Source organism: Rhinatrema bivittatum, chromosome 15 (assembly GCF_901001135.1).
Source record: "Rhinatrema bivittatum chromosome 15, aRhiBiv1.1, whole genome shotgun sequence".
NCBI lineage: Eukaryota > Metazoa > Chordata > Amphibia > Gymnophiona > Rhinatrematidae > Rhinatrema > Rhinatrema bivittatum.
The window spans coordinates 46764191-46783212 of record NC_042629.1 but is presented as its reverse complement, the minus strand read 5'-3'; the positions used below and the strand labels follow the sequence as shown (position 1 = coordinate 46783212).

Sequence of the window (19022 nt, the reverse complement as noted above, 5' to 3'; positions counted from 1 at the left end):
ATCAAGCTGAATAGCCCTAACTGTGTAGTCTCTCATGACTGGGTAGCTTTTCCATCCCATTTATCGTTTTGCTTGCCTTTCTTTGTACCTTTTCTAGTTCTGCTACAGCTTTGTTAAAAATGAGGCGACCAGAAGTGCACATAATACTTAAAGTGTGGTCATATCATGGATTGATGCAGAGGCAATATAATTTTCTGTTTTATTCTGCATTCCTTTTCAGATCATTCCTTGCATTCTATTTGCTTCTTTGACTTCCCCTGCACACTTGAGTTGAGGATTTAAACTTACTGTCCACAATGACTCCAGGATCTTTCTCCTAGGTGATGATTGTTAATAAGGAACCCAGCATTGTGTACCTGTAGAAGGGATTATTTTTCCCTACGTGCATTGCTTTGCACTTGTCCACATTAAATGTCATCAGCCATTTAGATCAGGCCTGGCGCCACTGGGTGCGCAAACTCTGTTATTGCCCGGGGCAGCACACCCGGTGGGGTGGCGCTGGGAGCAGGGAGAGGCCTGTGCTGCCACTGATGAACCCAATCCCACTGGCGGCAGAAGCAAAAGACCTGTGCTGCTGCTAGTCTAATCCCACCAGCAGTAGAAGATGCAGGAGGCCACAGCAGAAGAGGAAGCCTGTCCAGCAGCTCTTCCTCATTTGCTGGCCCCGTGGTATTCAATGTAGTGCTAGCACTTCATGTACTCTCATCTTGCAATGCATGAGATTAGAATTCAGGAAGTGCTAACACCCTGAGTGTTGAATTATCTCGGGGCTAGCACATGAAGCGGAGCCACAGAACAGCTGCTCCGCACAAAGAAGTAGAATAGGAATGACCTGTGGACACTGCCTGGTCTGCATGTGTATGTGTGTGAAAGGGAGGCTGCCTGGAATGTGTGTGTTTGTGTGTTTGAATGGGAGGCTGCCTGGGATGAGTGGGGGTGTGAATGGAAGCCTGCCTGGGATGAACATAAGAAATTGCCATACTGGGTCAGACCAAGGGTCCATCAAGCCCAGCATCCTGTTTCCAACAGTGGCCAATCCAGGCTACAAGAACCTGGCAATTACCCAAACACTAAGAAGATCCCATGCTACTGATGCAATTAATAGTAGTGGCTATTCCCTAAGTCAACTTGATTAATAGCAGTTAATGGACTTCTCCAAGAACTTATCCAAACCTTTTTTAAACACAGCTACACTAACTGCTCTAACCACATCCTCTGGCAACAAATTCCGAGCTTAATTGTGCATTGAGTGAAAAAGAATTTTCTCCGATTAGTCTTAAATGTGCTACTTGCTAATTTCTTGGAGTGCCCCCCTAGTCCTTCTATTATCCAAAAGTGTAAATAACCAATTCACATCTACCCGTTCTAGACTTCTTATGATTTTAAAGATCTCTATCATATCCCCCCTCAGCCATCTCTTCTCCAGGCTGAACAGCCCTAACTTCTTTAGCCTTTCCTCATAGGGGAGCTGATCCATCCCCTTTATCATTTTGGTCGCCCTTCTCTGTACCTTCTCCAGTGCAACTATATCTTTTTTGAGATGCAGTGACTAGAACTGTACACAGTAGTCAAGGTGCGGTCTCACCATGGAGTGATATAGAGGCATTATGACATTTTCTGTTTTATTCACCATTCCCTTTCTAATAATTCCTAACATTCTGTTTGCTTTTTTGACTGCTGCACACTGAGCTAACGATTTCAATATATGATCCACTATGATGCCCAGATCTTTATCCTGGGTGGTAACTCCTAATATGGAACCTAACATTGTGTAACTACTGCAAGGATTATTTTCCCTATATGCAATACCTTGCATTTGTCCACATTAAATTTCATCTGCCATTTGGATGCCCAATCTTCCAGTCTTGCAAGATCCTTTTGCAATTTATCACAATCCTCTTGGGATTTGACTACTCTGAATAATTTTGTATGATCTGCAAATTTGATAACCTCACTCATCGTATTCCTTTCCAGATCATTTATATATATATATATATATATTGAAAAGCACCGGTCCAAGTACAGATCCCTGAGGCACTCCACTTTCTACCCTTTTCCACTGAGAAAATTGACCATTTTATCCTACTCTCTGTTTCCTGTCTTTTAATCAGTTTGTAATCCACGAAAGGACATCACCTCCTATCCCATGACATTTTAGTTTTCTTAGAAGCCTCTCATGAGGGACTTTGTCAAATGCCTTCTGAAAATCCAAAACATAAGAACATAAGAAATTGCCACGCTGGGTCAGACCAAGGGTCCATCAAGCCCAGCATCCCGTCTCCAACAGAGGCCAAAACCAGGCCACAAGAACCTGGCAATTACCCAAACACTAAGAAGATCCCATGCTACTGATGCAATTAATAGCAGTGGCTATTCCCTAAGTAAAATTGATTAATAGCCATTAATGGACTTCTCCTCCAAGAACTTATCCAAACCTTTTTTGAACCCAGCTACACTAACTGCACTAACCACATCCTCTTGCAACAAATTCCAGAGCTTTATTGTGTGTTGAGTGAAAAAGAATTTTCTCTGATTAGTCTTAAATGTGCTACTTGCTAACTTCATGGAATGCCCCCTAGTCCTTCTATTATTCGAAAGTGTAAATAACCGAGTCACATCTACTCGTTCAAGACCTCTCATGATCTTAAAGACCTCTATCATATCCCCCCCTCAGCCGTCTCTTCTCCAAGCTTAACAGCCCTAACCTCTTCAGCTTTTTTAAAGTTTGTAACACGGGTGGGAGCTAGGCTTCTTTTTGGTGGGCCCAGGATAGAGAATGAATGAACTGGGGAAGGAGGGGGGGGGGAGTGCAGCACAGTAATTGTTCACCCAGGGCAACAAAAAAGCTAGCACTGGCCCTGACTTAGATGCCTAGCTCCCCAGACTGCCAAGGTCCTTCTTCCTCACAGTCTGCTCATTTGTAATAACTTTTAATAATTTTGCGTTATCTGGAAATGTGATTATCTCACTCGTTCCCTTTTCGAGATCGTTTACGAATATGTTAAACAGCACAGATCCCAGTACAGATTCCTGGGCACTTCACCATTGACCTTTCTCAATTTGGAAAACTGTCTATGTAGTCCGAGGCTCTCTTTCCTTTCTTTTAACTTGTTGCTAATCCACTGTTTGGGGGGTTTTCCTTGCAAAACCTAGAATGAAAAAATGTGGGCCTTTTTCTTTTTTAAGAAAAAAACTACAAGACCAAGTTCTTCCAGCCTGATAAAACACTCCTCGCCCCTGGAAGCCGCGCACACTCCGCTGACACCGTAGGTTCGCTCTTGTCCGTGTTCAATAAAGCTTGAGTGGAGGCGCATGCGCCTCCCCCGCCCCCCGGCTCGTTTCCAAGATGGCGGACTACAAGGAGGCACCCCTGGCCAGTCGGCCGCAAACACTGGAGCCCGGGGAGTACTACAACCTGACCCCGGAGCAACGGAAGGCGGCGGAGGAGAGGCTGGCGCTGCGGGCCCGACTCAAGAGGCAGTACCAGCTGCAGCTGAACGACCCTCACCGCCGGACGCTAGTAGTGAGTGTTGCCCAGTCCTAGGGGTCAGGGCGGCAGCCGGAGCCTTCGTGCTGGGCCTGAGCAGCCCCAGTGCATTGTGGGTAGTTGTAGTTTTTCTTCCATGAAATCTTCGTAGTAAGTACCAGAATGCCCCTTGGAGAGAGAGGAAGGTCAAAAAAGCCAGACGTGGTCTGTAGTGCCCTCTTTTGGCGCTCGGGCCATTTGCCAGCTCTGGCTAGGAGGAATAGGCTGGCTAAATGGGTCCATGTTCGCAGGACAGGCTGATGGAGTTCAAGTTTTGTTCCATTGCATGCATGGGCATGAAGTTCTGCTTTTCTTATGGAAATCAGAGCTATGAGTTCATTCTTTTGATGGCGTAGGACTGAATCAGTGGCTTGAAAAAAGGAAGGTATTTGGCTAGTCTAAATCGCTGGTGATCAGGAGTTGCTGTTTGTCAGCAGCATCCTAATAGCCTCTCTTGTCTCTAACTTATTGTGGTTATCGTCTTCTACTCTTACCCATGAGATCTGTAGTATTCTGGACTCTCAGCCATCTTAAAAACTAATTTTGTGGATTTTGAGGATAAAAAAAACTCTTTAAAATTTCACTAGGATGTGTAAGCCATTGATAGGGATGTAGACTTTACTATGAGTAACACCAGCAAATATTTATTGATAGGATGCTAAATGCTTGGAATGATGATGATAAAAAACCTAGTCTCGACCCCAATGACCTCTCCAACTTCCGGCCCATCTCCAGCCTCCCATTTTGTCAACATTCAACTCTCTGACCATTTGGAAAAATATAACATCTTTTTCCAATTCGGTTTTTGAAAATTCTTTAATACAGAAACCCTCCTATTCTCACTCTCTTGACTCCGTTCTAAGAGGCTTTGACAAAGGTCACTCACACTTACTAGCACTTCTTGACATCTCAGCGGCATTTGACACAGTGAACCACAACATACTCCTTATGCGCCTCAGTGAAATTGGCATTACTGGCACCCCATCTATTTGGTTTAAATCCTACCTTACCAATAGACTCTACAAAATTAAAAATTGACAATTGTGAATCGAAACCGATCCACCTCTCCAGAGGCGTCCCACAAGGTTCCTCTCTCTCCTCCACTCTGTTCAATATTTATCTACTTCCCCTCTGCAAACTCCTCTCTGACCTTCACCTCACACACTTCATTTATGCAGATGACGTACAAATACTTATCCCTATCACAGACTCCCTAGCCGCCACCATGAAAAGATGGGAAAACGCACTCTCATCTGTAAACAGCCTCCTCACCTCTCTTAACCTCACCCTTAACACATCTAAAACTGAACTTCTCATTATCTCTTCCCCCCAATCTCGCCCAGAGCGCCCCTTCTGCAAGCACCTCCTTATCACTCCAAGCCCGAGATCTAGGTGTTACAATTGATAATCACCTCAACCTACAAAAATTCATCGGTGCCACCATGAAAGAGTGCTTCTTTAAATTCAATACTCTTTGGGGAAAAAAAAACAAATCAGACCCCCTCCTCCATCTTAGTGACCTCTGTACTGTCCTGCAAGCCACGGTCATGTCCAAAATAGACTACTGCAACTCCCTCCTTCTTGGTCTACCCAAAGCCACAATTAAACCCCTACAACTCCTACAAAATGCAGCTGCGAGAATTCTCACAAATTCTTGCAAATGTGACCATATCACCCCTATACTCTCAAAGACCTGCACTGGTTCCCCATTCAACAGCACATAACTTACAAGACTCACTATAATGCACAAAACCCTCCACAACAAAAACAAACATGCACTGGATGAAAGACACTATTCGCCTCCTCGCCTCAACCAGACCTACTAGATCCTCTTACAAGGGTACCCTCCACACCCTCCCCCCGAAACATATTCACCTCAAATCTACAAAAGAGCGTGCCTTTTCAATCGCCGGCCCCTATGCCCGGAACGCCATGCCACCTGAACTCAGACTAGAGCAGTGTGCACTTAAATTTAAATCAAAACTCAAAACATGGCTCTTTAAACAAACCTACCCTTAAATCCTCTATTCTATAACCTTTCAATCTATCTCCTTCTATCGACCTTACCTTCTTCCCATAGAGATCCCCTCTCCTCCTTTTTCTCCCCCCTTTTCAACCTGGATAGGTTCGCCTGTATGTAAAGCTTTGTCTCTACATCCGGTGCTGCCTCTCAGCATCCAAATATTGTGAAATTTATAGCTCATTTAACCTGTCCACACATTGTACGTGCTATTGGATATTTGCACTCCTTCATCCTATCTTAAATGTTGGGACACATATTATGTATATGTTTGCTATACCGCTTTCAAGCCTTAAGCTATCTTTCCTACGTGCACCCTCCTCTGCACCTCACAGTTCTTCTTTAACCTGTTTTTTGTAACTGCTCTCTTCCTGCTTTGTTTTCCCCCTGTTACATGTAAACCAGCATGATATCTCTGATGGTCGGTCAAGAAAAAAACCACAAATAAATAAATAAATATCCCAGGTGAGGCAATGGAGACAATCAGTAATTTTATGAAAACCTTGGATAAGCAGAGGGAATCCACAGGCCTGAAGAAATGTGAAATCGTCTAAGGCAGGGGTAGGCAGTGTTGGTCCTGGAGTGCCACAGGCAGGTCTGGTTTTCAGAATATATACAATGCATATGCATGAGGTCTGTTTGCATGTAAATCTCATGCATATTCATTATGGATGTCCTGAATCCTTGGCCTGTTATGGCACTCCAGGACTGGGCATGCCCATCCCTGGTCTGTGGCATGGTTTTGCAAACATAACCTGGTCATGGCCAGTCAGCCTTGATGAATATGCATGAGAAGAATTTGCATACACAGGAAACCCATTGTATGAGCATTTTATTATATGTATATTCATTGTGAGTATCCTGAAAACCCAACTTGCCACAGGTTCAAAGGACAGGTTTGGGAAGGCTTAGGTCATGGTATACAACATGATGTAATTTGGATAGATTGGATGGGCTGCTGTCAGCGGGTTCAGAAAACTGACTCTCGTAAAATTGAGCATCTGTTTCCTGAACCCACTGACAGAGCCACCTCTCCTGGGCCAAGGAGAGGCAAAAGGGTCGCGTAATTGTCCCTAGCGCCTCCTTTTAGCACGAACCCTCACTTAAATATAGGATCACGCGCCCAGGAGAGAGGGGGGGCTGGGTGAGTGTCAGGAGAGTGGGCGCTCAACACGGAGTGCCTGTTCTCCCGCAATGTTTACTGAATTGGCCTGATAGAAAAATAGAGTGGTTGTCATGTTAACCCACTTAAATGCTTGGAAATAAACTGTTTCATTTACACACCCATAGAAGAAGAAAAAACCAGTTCCTGTTCCCAAAGGGATTACAGTCTGTGGAGGAGAAAAGAGATGATTAGGAACTGCACTACAGATACAAGAAGATCAGAACTATTCGCTTTTCTTGGCCATACCATAATTATCAGTGGTGTACTATCACTTTTCTTATCAAAGAACTCTCTCCAGCTATGCCTGTTAAGTAATTTAACAAAGTTTCTCCAAGAGGCCCTTTCAGCACACAACACTCGCAATAAAATTGCAAGTTAATGGTCACTGCTGTTCCATTGTGTTTTGTATAACTTTGAACTAAATGTTCCGTTGGTTTCTTGTTCATACAGATAGGTTATTTGTTTATCCTTTTATTTAAAGCATTCAAATGCAAGAGGCTGATGTCAGCAGTCTTTAAGAATGGAGTCCCAGCCATAGGTTGGGTAAGCTGAGGCAGCAGTAAAACACCTTCACCTCATGTTTCGGGATGCATTAAAACAAATATCGTAAGCTATGTCCTATGCAAAATATATCAAATTGACTTGCTATTTTTTTGATTAGAGACTTATTAAAGTGAAAAGGATATCTAAGAGAGGAGATGTTAGTTGACCACCTTAGTTGAATCTCTTATTGGAGAATACTGTTAATCTCCATGTTAAAGGTTTAGAAGATTTCTGCTGCAGTTTTATTTACAGTTTGCTGTCAGAAGCTGTATTGATTTTTCAGGAGGTTGTGGGTTCCCTATAATATGGTAACAATACTGTATGAGGAAGCAATCTGAAGTTGGTAGCATTGGAAATAGTAAAAGTCATTACTCATTTATAGTCAGGAGGAGACATCAGTAAAACAAAACGAGTTTTAGGAATGTGAGATATATTGGGCTTTGAGTTTGTACTGTTCTTTTACTATAAGCCAGAGGCTTATAGAATAAATGGTCTTAGGCTGCTGGTTTTAACATTTTGCGCTTGCTGAACTGGGGACTAGGTGAGAGGGTGGGAGGGAAGACCAATATTTTGCATGCTTATGGTGAGCAGCTATGTAACTGGGTAATGGGAAATGCCGAATCTGATTTTCTTCCCCCGGGCATAGGGTGCTGCTGAAGTTGGTGGTGCACCAGAAAATTTGCTGCTGTCAGGTGTCCTAGGACACAGTCTTCCCTCCTACATTATCTTGTGAGCACTATTTTGTTTGATGCAAAAAGCCTATCAATTGTATGCTCACAGCAATCCAATCCTTAGAGGGAAAATTAGGTAAAGCCAACCCTTAAAATAATTGCCTAATCTACTAACATCAGTTACAATAAAATGTGAATGAAAAAAAAAATGTTCTGCAAGAACATTCAAAACCACTTTTTTGCATGCAAATGAAATTAATAAAGAGCAAACTTCTGTTTTAAAATAGAAATGAGAAAGAGAGGATCATAATGCCATAAAAGCCAGTAATAAGTACATCAGCAAAAATTCAAGTTACACAAGAACTGAGTCTTTAAAATACAGACAGAACCTCACCAAATACAAAATAGAAATATGCCACCATAAACTACTGGAAACCACACTGTATTATTCCTTGCAAAACATCAAACAATAAAATCAAGAGATTATAAAACATTCATAATATTAAAACCATAATGATAAAATGAATAAATGTCAACACAGCTGACAAACATCTAGTAACTTAAAAAACAAAAAAACCCCTTGCATACATTTGTTCTAATGTTTCTGAAACATCAATAAAATATTTCAAAACATCTGATGAATAAAACATCCAATAATTAAAAAAAGTTCTAATATTCCCCCCCCCCCCCCAAAAAAAAACCAACACGTTTCAGAACAATAGAAACATCAAATTACACTCAATAATTAAAAATAAGGATTAAAAAAAACTCTCCAATCCTGGGACCTTTTGATTTCTACTCATCTTGAGATTATCATAGATTGGGGGCGGTAAGGCCACACAAACTCTCTCACCTCATTCACACCCACTAACACATTCATTCTTTCACACATTCCCTCTCATATACATGCCAGTGCCCTCACATATGTAGGCTTGCTCAAAATTAGAAACAGAAATATGCAGGTAAACCCAGACTCTGTGATCTCTGGAATACTGAAGAAAAAGCAAAATACAAGTATATAAGAAATGCACATTCCAAAGGTGGTATATTCTAATTGCAGAAAGGCAAAATAACTTTTGTTGTCTGATCTTACTTTTCTAATCAGTTGGTCCCAGTTTTTTCCCTTGTCTGTTTTTCTTATTCCTTTTTCAGGGTCTCTTATTTTGTTTTTTTTTCTCTCTCCTCCTGTCTTCTTCCCTTCCTCTATACACACACACTCTCATGCGTGCTCTCACACAGGGATCCCACTCTTGCATGCTCTCACTCTTATGCTCTCTCACATGAAGGCTCTCACATGCAAGCTCCCTTTCCTACACACACGTAAGCTCTTACAGGCTCCTACTCCCTCCCACACACAGGCTCTCACTCACATGCTCTTACACACGTTCCCATTATCACAAACATACAAGGCTCTCACTCTTGTATGCTGTCTCATGTACACAGGCTCTCACTCTTACATGCTCTCTTGTGCAGATACACACATACAAGGCTCTTACATGCAGGTTCCCACTCCCATACATATATACACACAGGCGCTCACTCACCTGCTGTCTCACGTGCAAGCTTCCATTCCCATACATATGTATACATTCACATACAGGCTCCCACTCAACCCCTCAAACCCATACACAGGCTCTCACTCCCACTTGTTCTCTTGGTCTCTCTCTCTCTCATTCAAATCCCACCCCCCCCCCTCCCCGGCAGGCTCCCATGCTCTCTCCCGCATGCACACTCGCTCCCAGGCAGGCTCTCATTCATGCACACACACATTCAAACCTAGGCACTTTCCCTCTCACTCACATACATGAAGACAAAACACAAGCAGGCTCTCCATCGGGTCCTGAAGGTCGCCAGTGGCCGAGAAGAGCATGCCTGGGAGGCTGCTGGTGGCCAAGAAGAAGGAATCCATTTTCCCACTTCTCTTAGTGTGCCTGCCCCACACTATTCAAAATCTGCAGGGCTAGCACTTCCTCTCTGCTGATCTTGCAATACACAAGATCAGCATAGGGTACATAATAGCTGCACGTGGTTTGAGGGCCGGCACACAGAAGCAGGAGAACAGGCTTCTTCCTCTTCTCCGCCATTGACAGCCTCCCGGACCTGCTACTCTTTTTGGCAACCTGCCGGACCTCTTCTTTCTTCATCTCCAGTGAAATGGGGTTCACCGGTGGCCTCACGGGCCTCTTCCTGTTCTTGGCTGCCAACAACTTAGGGTTCACCGGCGGCCTAGTGGTACTCTTCCTCTTTGCGGCCGCCGCTCTCCTGTATGGGCAAGCAGTTGGTGGTGTACGGCTCACCCTGTTTCAAAGTTGGTGATGCCTGTGCACCACTGTACACTATGGGGCCGATGCAATATATAACCCGCAGTTGGACGTGCGTTGTAGAGGCGTTAATCCCCTATACAATCCGCGTCCCAAGCGGGGTGAATCTAACAGCGCTCATCACATACAAATGCATGTGAATGAGGCTATTAGGTATTCACTCCCGATGCAAAAAAAATAAAAATGTGCATGTAGGATGCACATTTTAGCGATCAGAAATTAATGCCTGCCCGGAGCAGGTGTTAATAGCTCAGCGCTCTTAAAACTAGTACAGAAAAGCAGAAAACACTGCTTTTCTGTACTGCCTCCTGTTTAATATCGTTGTGATATTAAGTAGAAGGAAAAAAAAAACCTAAATAAAGTTTTTTAACCCTCCCCCAAAAAAAAACAACGCCGGCAGTTGGGTACAGGAAACGGATGCTCAACTGACAAGCGTCCATTTTATGAAACCCCTGGCAGTGCGGCGTTTAGGAAACAGACGCCGATGAACTCAGCGTCAGTTTTCGAAACCGGCGGACGGCCGATGCCAGTCGGGTTCTCGTTAGCAAGGAGGCACTAAGGGTGAGCAAGCGACTCTAGCGCCTCCTTGCTAACGCGACTCCCTAATTTAAATATTGCATGGTGCCCGTGGGGGTGGGGTTGCGTTAAGAAAGTGGGTGCTGACTGTTCAGCGCCCGCTTTCTGCGCATATTTATTGCATCTGCTCCTATGGATGCTACACCCAAGCCTTCGTCTACTATGAGATGGAAGTGAAAGTCCTACCATCTTCTCCTGAGGACTATTGGTTAGATAAACATGTTTCTAACATACAATGTGCTTCTCAAGTCCTGTAAAATTCCTGAGCTGCATAAACTGCTCAGTATATGGAGAGCTCCATCCTATGGCCTTTCTTCTCAGGCTGGGCTGGCTCTAAGGGATATTTAACTTAGGCTTGTGAAGTTACTCCCCTTCATGAATTTTTTTTTTTTTTTTGTAAATCTCTGCATTTTGCAGTACTGGAGGCCTGTGCTCAGATTCCTTTCCTCTTGGGACGGGAAACGTGCTTTGCATCTTTGGTTTTTGTTATGCCAAAATGATGCAGAGCTTTTTTTTTTGCTAACAACAAAATCAATGAAAGCTCAGCCGTCCTGCGAGAAGATGAGGACCGAGGAAGGTGTGACATTTCGGAATGCACGGGCTGCTTTTTTCTAGGCGATCTTGCAGCGATTAGAGTGAGTCAGAATCCAGTAACTTCATTTTTTTTTAGTTTTGTTTTACAGCAGGAGCCATTTCAGCTTGACATTTTGTGCAGTGATGTGGGATTAGGGAAATGAATAAGGGCATGGTTTTGGTTTGGTGTTAACACCACTCCCTCCCGCTTGCTTACCTTTGTCCCCAGATGCAGGTCAGACCTGTGCTGTTGCATTAATGTTCCTTCTGTTTTTGTACCTGCCTTGAGCCCTGCTTATCTGGCTACTGTAATTCTTTGTGGTGGTGGTGGTGGTGGTGGGTGCTGTCAGAATCCTGACTCTCTTGGCAGACAGGATGAGAAGCAGAAAGCATGGGCTTGCAAACCCATTAGAAGCTTTGTGAAAGCTGTATGCAACCTGTAACAAAGGCAGAAGGGACTTTTTTTTAGTCTTAAATTATTTTGACTTTCACACTTGTGGAACCTATAAAACTAGTAAATAAAAAGTATGCTGTAGCATAATTTTTTTAACCAAAAACCTGGTGATTATCTTAAGTGCTTCCTAAAGACAATGGCATCCCAATAATTGGAAAGTTAATCAGTTAATTGTCTGGTGAAAAAGTAGATTGCTATTGCAGTTTGAGAGTACACTAATAATGGTTCCCAAATCAGTCTTTAGGGACCCCAAGATGGACCCGTTTTCAGGATGTTCACAAGGAATTTGCATGAGAGAGTTGCTGATTCCTTGTAGATATGCAGAAAGCACAGCTAGCTGAGGCTCTCGGACAGGTCTGGAAACCCCTGTGCTGTAAGATGTAACACTCAACCGTCTAATTGAATGTTATGATGTGCAGTGGGCAACCCCCCCTCTAGCTTCTGAGAACTCGCATGGATCAGTTCAGGAGGTGCAAAATGGAAGAGTGAGGTTTTATTAGGTCTTGAAGTGAACAAATCAGTACTGGAGGGAAATGCAAGGGAGATTATAATAAAGAAACAAACTACTTGTATAAAAGAAGGTCTTGCATGCATTTGGAGGAAAGCATCCAACTGATTTACCTAGTCTGGGCTTTACAGTAGTTTCTTGGGCAGGTAGAATCAAAGATGACCAAAGCTTTAGATGACACTTTTACTGGTTTAACTTAGTTCCTCAGTGCTAGGCACACACACGGATGTTCTCTTCATCAGGTCAAGGCAAAGTATGTAGAGGATGAAGATGATGTTAGAGCAGGAGGCTGAGAACCAGGGAAGCCAGGGTTCATATCCTGCTGCTGCTACCCCTTGTGACCTTAAGCAAGTCACTTTACTCTCCATTGCCTCAGGTACAAACTTAGACCTAGATTCATCATTTGCCTCGATTTGTACGGTCTGGGGCAACAAGTATGGGGGTTTCTTGCTGATGTGGAGGTTACTACCCTTAGCCAATAACTGTTTTTGATGCAGCTCATCCATTGCTCTCTGCTTCAATGGCAAGGCGTAACAGGGAATTGGATGCAACAGCAATCAAGAAGGGCTAGTGTGGGAAACAGATAGGGAGCTGGATTTAAACAGCAGCCAATGAGAGGGCCCTGACTTTTATGGTCTGGGAAACCTATGAGCATGGGGCAACCTACATGGCTCAGCACAAACTACCATAAGCGTATTGGGCAGACTGGATGGAGCATTTGGTCCTTTTCTGTCATCATTTCTATGTTTCTATACCTGTACATTGCAGGTTGAAGGGAGTAGTACTCTTGTAACACATTTTATCAGCCCTACAGATGGGGATTGGAGCTTGCTTGTTGGCCTTTTTCTGCATATCCAAGAGGATTAACTTGGTCACCAGACTGTGTTCTGGAAGATTAACATTGGCTTATACTGCACAGAGCTGGGAACTGTGACCTTCGCACTTGTGCTGTTTAAGAGGAATGTGTGGGACTTCCTGTGCTGAAACATCTACTGCTTGTCTTATGCACCCAATTTTATAGGAACATGATAGCAGAAGAAGACCATATGGCCCATCTGCCCAATTCCTGTAGCTTTATAATTCCCATCACTCCCTTAGAGATCCCCAGTTTCCTCTTCATCCTGCAGAAAAGTCTGAACTCCTGGGATTTCCCCTCTTTCACCAGCAGGTGGAGGCAGAGAACTTTTCTTCAGTATTATGTTTAGGGTCCTTTGTTTTCAGTTTAAACTGATGGGTTTTTTTACCCATAAATTCACGGATTTTCCCCACAGGTGACAATCTGTTTAAACAGATATTCACCCTAATTTTAGGCTGATTAAAAAGCTTCTCCAGAGCTGCAGATGCAGCATTTCAAGGCCAAAGCGCATGCTGTGTTTCAAGTCCCACCTCCTCGCCCTGAAGCAGCTAAAGTGCTTACCGTCTGGTGCCGTGAATGCATTTGAAGTGGGCCAAATCGCCAGAAGCACTTCCTGGCCCGCACAAAAGCAGACATGCAGCGCTGCAGAGCATGGGAGCGTCAGTGAGTATCTGCCGAAGGTGAGAGGAGAAGCCAGGAGCCACTGCTGGCAAGGGATAAAAGCTGTTGTAGTGAGTGGGTGCTGAAAATAGGGAGATTCTTGGGGTGGGGGGTGTAGATATGGGGTTGCTGCTGAATGGGAGAATCTACTTAATATTGTCTTGGCTTTTGTCACCAAAATAAACTCCAATATTTACCTGGAAAAATGGAGCTTTTTTTTTTTTTTCAACTGATTTTAGTCTTGTTCTAATAAACCCTGATAAATTCCTGGGAAAAATAAAGAACAATAAAAACTGAAAATGAAGGTCCCTATATACTGGGATAGTCAGATAGCTGTTCATTTTGTTTGGGGGTCTAAGGAGGAGGCAGGCCACTTCCATAGCTTCCATCTCAAGATGGATCAAGGAAGCAGTAGTGGTAGCATCTATGCGCTGAGGTAAGCAGGTGTCGGTAGGCCTAACAGCTCACTCAGAGCCCAGATGTTGACCTGGGTAGAGTACAAGGCAGCATCTCCACTAGAAATCTGCAGGGTGGTGGTTTGAGCATCATTGCATTCCTTTGTAAAGAATTATAAACTGGATATGTAGGTAAAGGAGGATAAGGGGTTTGGCAGGAAAGTGCTGACAGCGATAGAGACACTACTCCTCCCAGCTTAATACTACTCTGGCACATCCCAAGAGTTCAGACTGGTCTGCAGGATGAAAAGAGAGACAAATTTAGTTTTAGCTGTTAATTTCCTTTCCTTGAGTCCTAGCAGACCAGTATACATCCCTTCCAAAGGGGAAAAGAAGAGTAAGAGGACAATTGGGAAGCAGACAGGGACCAAATGGAAACATGTCCATAAAGGCAACTCAAGCTAGTTCCTTAGGTGTCTTGGAGAAAGAAAGGGGGGGGGGGAGGAACATGTGGAGTCCATAAATTCAAGATCGTACTTTCACTTCTACTAATCTGCTGCCTCTTTGCCTCCTAAGATATATATGTATGTATGTGTATATGTATATATATGTATGTATGTAGTTTGTTCGAGCTAGGGCAGTAAGCTACTGAAGGATTTCCAGCTATCCCAGTATATATAGCATGGAAGAAAAAGGAAGTTCTCTGCCTCCAGCCGCTGGTAAAAGGGGAAATCCCAGGAGTTCAGACTGGTCTGCTAGGACTCAAGGAAAGGAAATTTACAGGTAACACTAAATTTCACCTTTTAGCCCATGCTTTCTTGAATTCAGATACAGTTTGTCTCCACCATGTTCACTGGGAAGCTGTTTTATGTATCTACTGCCATCTATGTAAAGAAAATATTTCCTAAGATTACTCGAGTCTAAGCCTTTGCACTCTAGTCGCATGACCCTTCATTCTAGAGCTCCGTTGAAAGAAGCTTGCCTCCTGTGCATAGAACCCTTTGAGATATTTAAATGTCTATAAAATCCCACTGTCGCTCCATGTGACCTTGGGCAAGTCACTTTACCTCCATTGCCTCAGGTACAAAAAAAAAAAGAATTAGATCCTAAGCCCTGTGGGTATAAGGAAATACCTACAGTACCTGAATGTAATCCACTTTGAAGTTCCAAAAGGTGAAATATAAAAATCTAAATAAAATAAAATCTCGCCTTTCCTCTAGGGTATGGTATGTTTTGGTCTTTATCCCCATATGCTTTCGAATGAAGACTAGTGACCATTTTAGTAGCTACCCTCTGGCCAATCTCCAGCTGGTTTATATCCTTTTGAAGGTGCGGTCTCCAGAATTGTACATGGTATTCCAGGCGAGGTCTCGCCAGGGGACCTGTACAGGGGCATTATCACCTCCCTTTTCTGCTGACCATTCCTTTCTGCAGTCAAGCATCTTTCTGGCTTTACTGTTGCTTAGAAACATTTTACGTACAATACTGTACCCTTGGGATTTTGCATCCTAAATGCATTAGTTTGTATATTTTGGCATTCAATCTTAGCTGCTAGACCCTAGGCCATTTTTTGAGATTTGCTAGATTCCTCCTCATGTTTTCTACACCTTTCTGGTTTTCCACCCTGCTCATGGAGTTTTGCTTTTGTCACGTTACCTGCCCTTCTGTAATCCTGCTCTACAAATGTGTGATATTTGGTATTACTGATGACATTTTAATGTGTGTGTGTTTTAGGAAGATCCTGCCTTGACCCGATGGACCTATGCCAGAATGTTAAACGTCTACCCAAACTTCAGGCCTACGCCCAAGACTTCCTTGCTTGGTTTCGTGTGTGGGGTTGGACCCCTTCTTTTCTGGTACTTTGTCCTCAAATATGATAGGGTAAGATTTCTGGCAAGAGAACACATCTACTTTTGGGTTAGCTCTTTGGAGAGACTAGGGAGGAAACCAGGAGATCATAAGAGTTTTATATAAAATAATCTGTTTCTAGGATACTTGGAGGGGCTGGTGGATAGATTCAAGAAGATTATATGGTAGATGTAGCAATCTCTAAAAGTACATTAAAATGCTTGTGAGTTTCTCAGAATGATCCCTTGAAAGCTGAGAAAAGGAAATATGATTTTGGTACCAAACCAAACTGAAAAGGTCAAGTAACGTGAGTCTTAATGGTTAAACAGAAATCCTTTTAACTTCTGGCAAAATAGAACTGCACATCTCTAAAGCTGCTAATGGTTTTAGATTGCTCTCAAGCTCGGGGTTAGAGCATATGTGATAAATTATAGTTTCAGATTATGCCTGAGAGGAGCAGTCTGTGGCCGATTGTAGTTTTCTGTCTGCTTTGACCCTGCTAATCAGTGTGCAGCTAAAGGAGCTTAAATGATCGACTTTGGGGTGGGAAATGTGAAGTGGGGTTAATTGAGCTTTGACCTCTTCTAGCTTGTTATAAAGCTCGGGCCCATTTTTCAGCTCCTGGCACCTTATCTTGCACCGTACACAAGAATCAATGGGTAGAAAGCTTAGCTTCTCCTTCACAAAAAGATATTTTTTGGCTACAGAGAATAAGCCAGCTAGCGGTGTAATAAGATTGGTTGACTTTTGTTAGCAGTGGTGCGAAAGCCTGATAATAGCTGGGGCATGTGCCTTTTGCTGTGCACCAATGAATGGCTTATGCTGCCTACAATGGCTGTTTAACACCACATAGCTGTTTGGTGGCAGTTTTATATTTATATACCAATTTTCACATGATATCAAACAGTGGGGCGAGATCTTTTAATGAATAAAACCACATTAGTGCTTTCATGCTGGAAGAGCAACCCTTTTAATATTCTTCTTGTGTGGAGTTGTAAGTCAACAACATTTCAGACTAATGCACCTGCCCTCTCTCCCTGTCAGAGCAAATGGAAGCTTTTCTGATGCTGCAGGAGCTGTTGCGCCTGTGTTATTACTCTGCACAGGTCCTTGGGGTATTAATTAGCCAAGAATTTTGTAACTTGCAGTAAGGCTGCAGAAGCCATTTGGCTGTGCCCTTCAGCTAGGATTTGGATTCCAGGTCCCGCTGCAGTCTGATACAGTATTTGCCTCTGCGCTTCCAGCTATTTATGAATGAGTCCAAGGCTTTTATCCAGACTTTGTAAATATGGCTGTGATTTCCGCCCCTACCCACCTCTTGGTTCTGAATAGGCGAGGTCTGTCAGTACAAAGTAGGGTTTCCTGTTTTTGTGAAAATGAAGGCTTTGCTGTAGATCCACTGCAGAAAATGACCCATGCAGCGAGAATATTGTGAAAATGTTTGCTGCAGCTTCAGTGAAGAAACAGAAAACTTGTCCGTGCATTCTGCTACCTAGAGAGATGCCTATTATGCTCAGGAAAGACTTCCTTAGGTGATGGAGTATTAACAGTACAACTTGTAGTGTTACATTAAATGTAATCTTTATTCATTTACACAGCCAGCAGCATAAGCCACAGCTGTGCCCATCATTTAACCCTTTAAGGCTGGGTCGGGGTAGAGCTGAAATTTCAATCTCTTGGGGGGGGGGGGGGGGAGACTTGGCCAGAGATGAATAGAAAGCTGCAACATCTGGATGTTCATCAGCATCCAGCTGTTTGCAGCTCACACCTAACTTTGTACTTTATCGAAGTTGCTTTTCCATCACTGTCTGCTCTCTCCTGTCCCTTCTTGTTTTGGTTTGATTTACATTTGCATCATCACTGACACACAAATATTCTCTCCTGTCACCTTGTGTACTCAGGACCGGAAAGAAAGGCTGATCAAAGAGGGCAAGTGGGAACGGCCATACGCCATATCCTACTGAGGCACTGGAAGCAACAGGACTGTAGCACGACCACTCTGTGTTTTTATGTATAATAACAAGAGAATTGAGTTCTTCTTAAAATAAAGGTTCTTGTGTGTGTTTACCAGTCTCCATTCTCTTGGATTCAGCCTGGTGTATGTGGTTTACCAGTGGGTGTTGGTGGAAATTCAGATGCACACAGGTAGGGGACTGAGGCCTACTTCAGTACTACTCTGCACTACTGTTGCAAGGAATAAGCCTCTGGCGCTATGCTAGATAGTAACAATACATCAAACAGCCTCTACGTATCATCTGTGCAAGCTTTTAGGCTTGGAATTTAGCCGAATAACCTACTGCTTTATTTCTATTCCAGAATCTGCTGCATAAGTAACTGGACCTCTCCGGTCTTGTGCACAATCCCTTAATCTTCAGCGCAGTGAGAGGTGGCTAAATAGAGAACAAAACTGAGACCATCATAATGTCTTTCTCTAGATCCCTGCTGCGACTGCCCCTTGCATATGGTGTGCAGTGCTGGTCGCCCCATCTCAAAAAAAGACCTAGATATTGAAAAGAGTAACACATGCTAAAGGGGATGGAGACGCTCCTTTCGGCATGAAGACCAAACAGCTTCAGCCTCTTTAGTTCGGAAGAGAGAGGAGTGGGTATAATTGAGATTTAAAAAATAGAGTGGAATTGAACAATTGTTTGCTCTTTCAAATAGGACTAGGAGCTGCTCCATGAAACTAGCAATGGGCAGATTTAAAACAATAGTAGGAAGTATTTTTGCCAGTGTCGGGCTGTGGGTAACATCGACAGGCACACAAGTAAAAGAAGTGTGCATATTTTTGGTTGCAATTGCTTTGATTGTCCTCCACCCAAAAAAATGGACCCCCTTTTTGCTGACCTATGTGATTATATTAGTGATGCTTAAGACATATCAGTCCTGCTTGTTTAACGTGCATT

At 43.4% G+C, this 19022-nt stretch overlaps 1 protein-coding gene across 1 annotated transcript; it reads left to right on the top strand.

Annotated features, from left to right (window-relative positions):
• The first annotated feature begins 3307 nt into the window (after positions 1–3307).
• NDUFB4 (NADH:ubiquinone oxidoreductase subunit B4) lies at positions 3308–18183 on the top strand. The gene is made up of 3 exons (XM_029579274.1): positions 3308–3523; positions 16003–16149; positions 18018–18183. Exons 1-3 carry the CDS (start codon positions 3347–3349, stop codon positions 18078–18080), a joined length of 387 nt encoding a protein of 128 aa, XP_029435134.1. The 5' UTR covers positions 3308–3346; the 3' UTR covers positions 18081–18183.
• Positions 18184–19022: the final 839 nt, after the last annotated feature.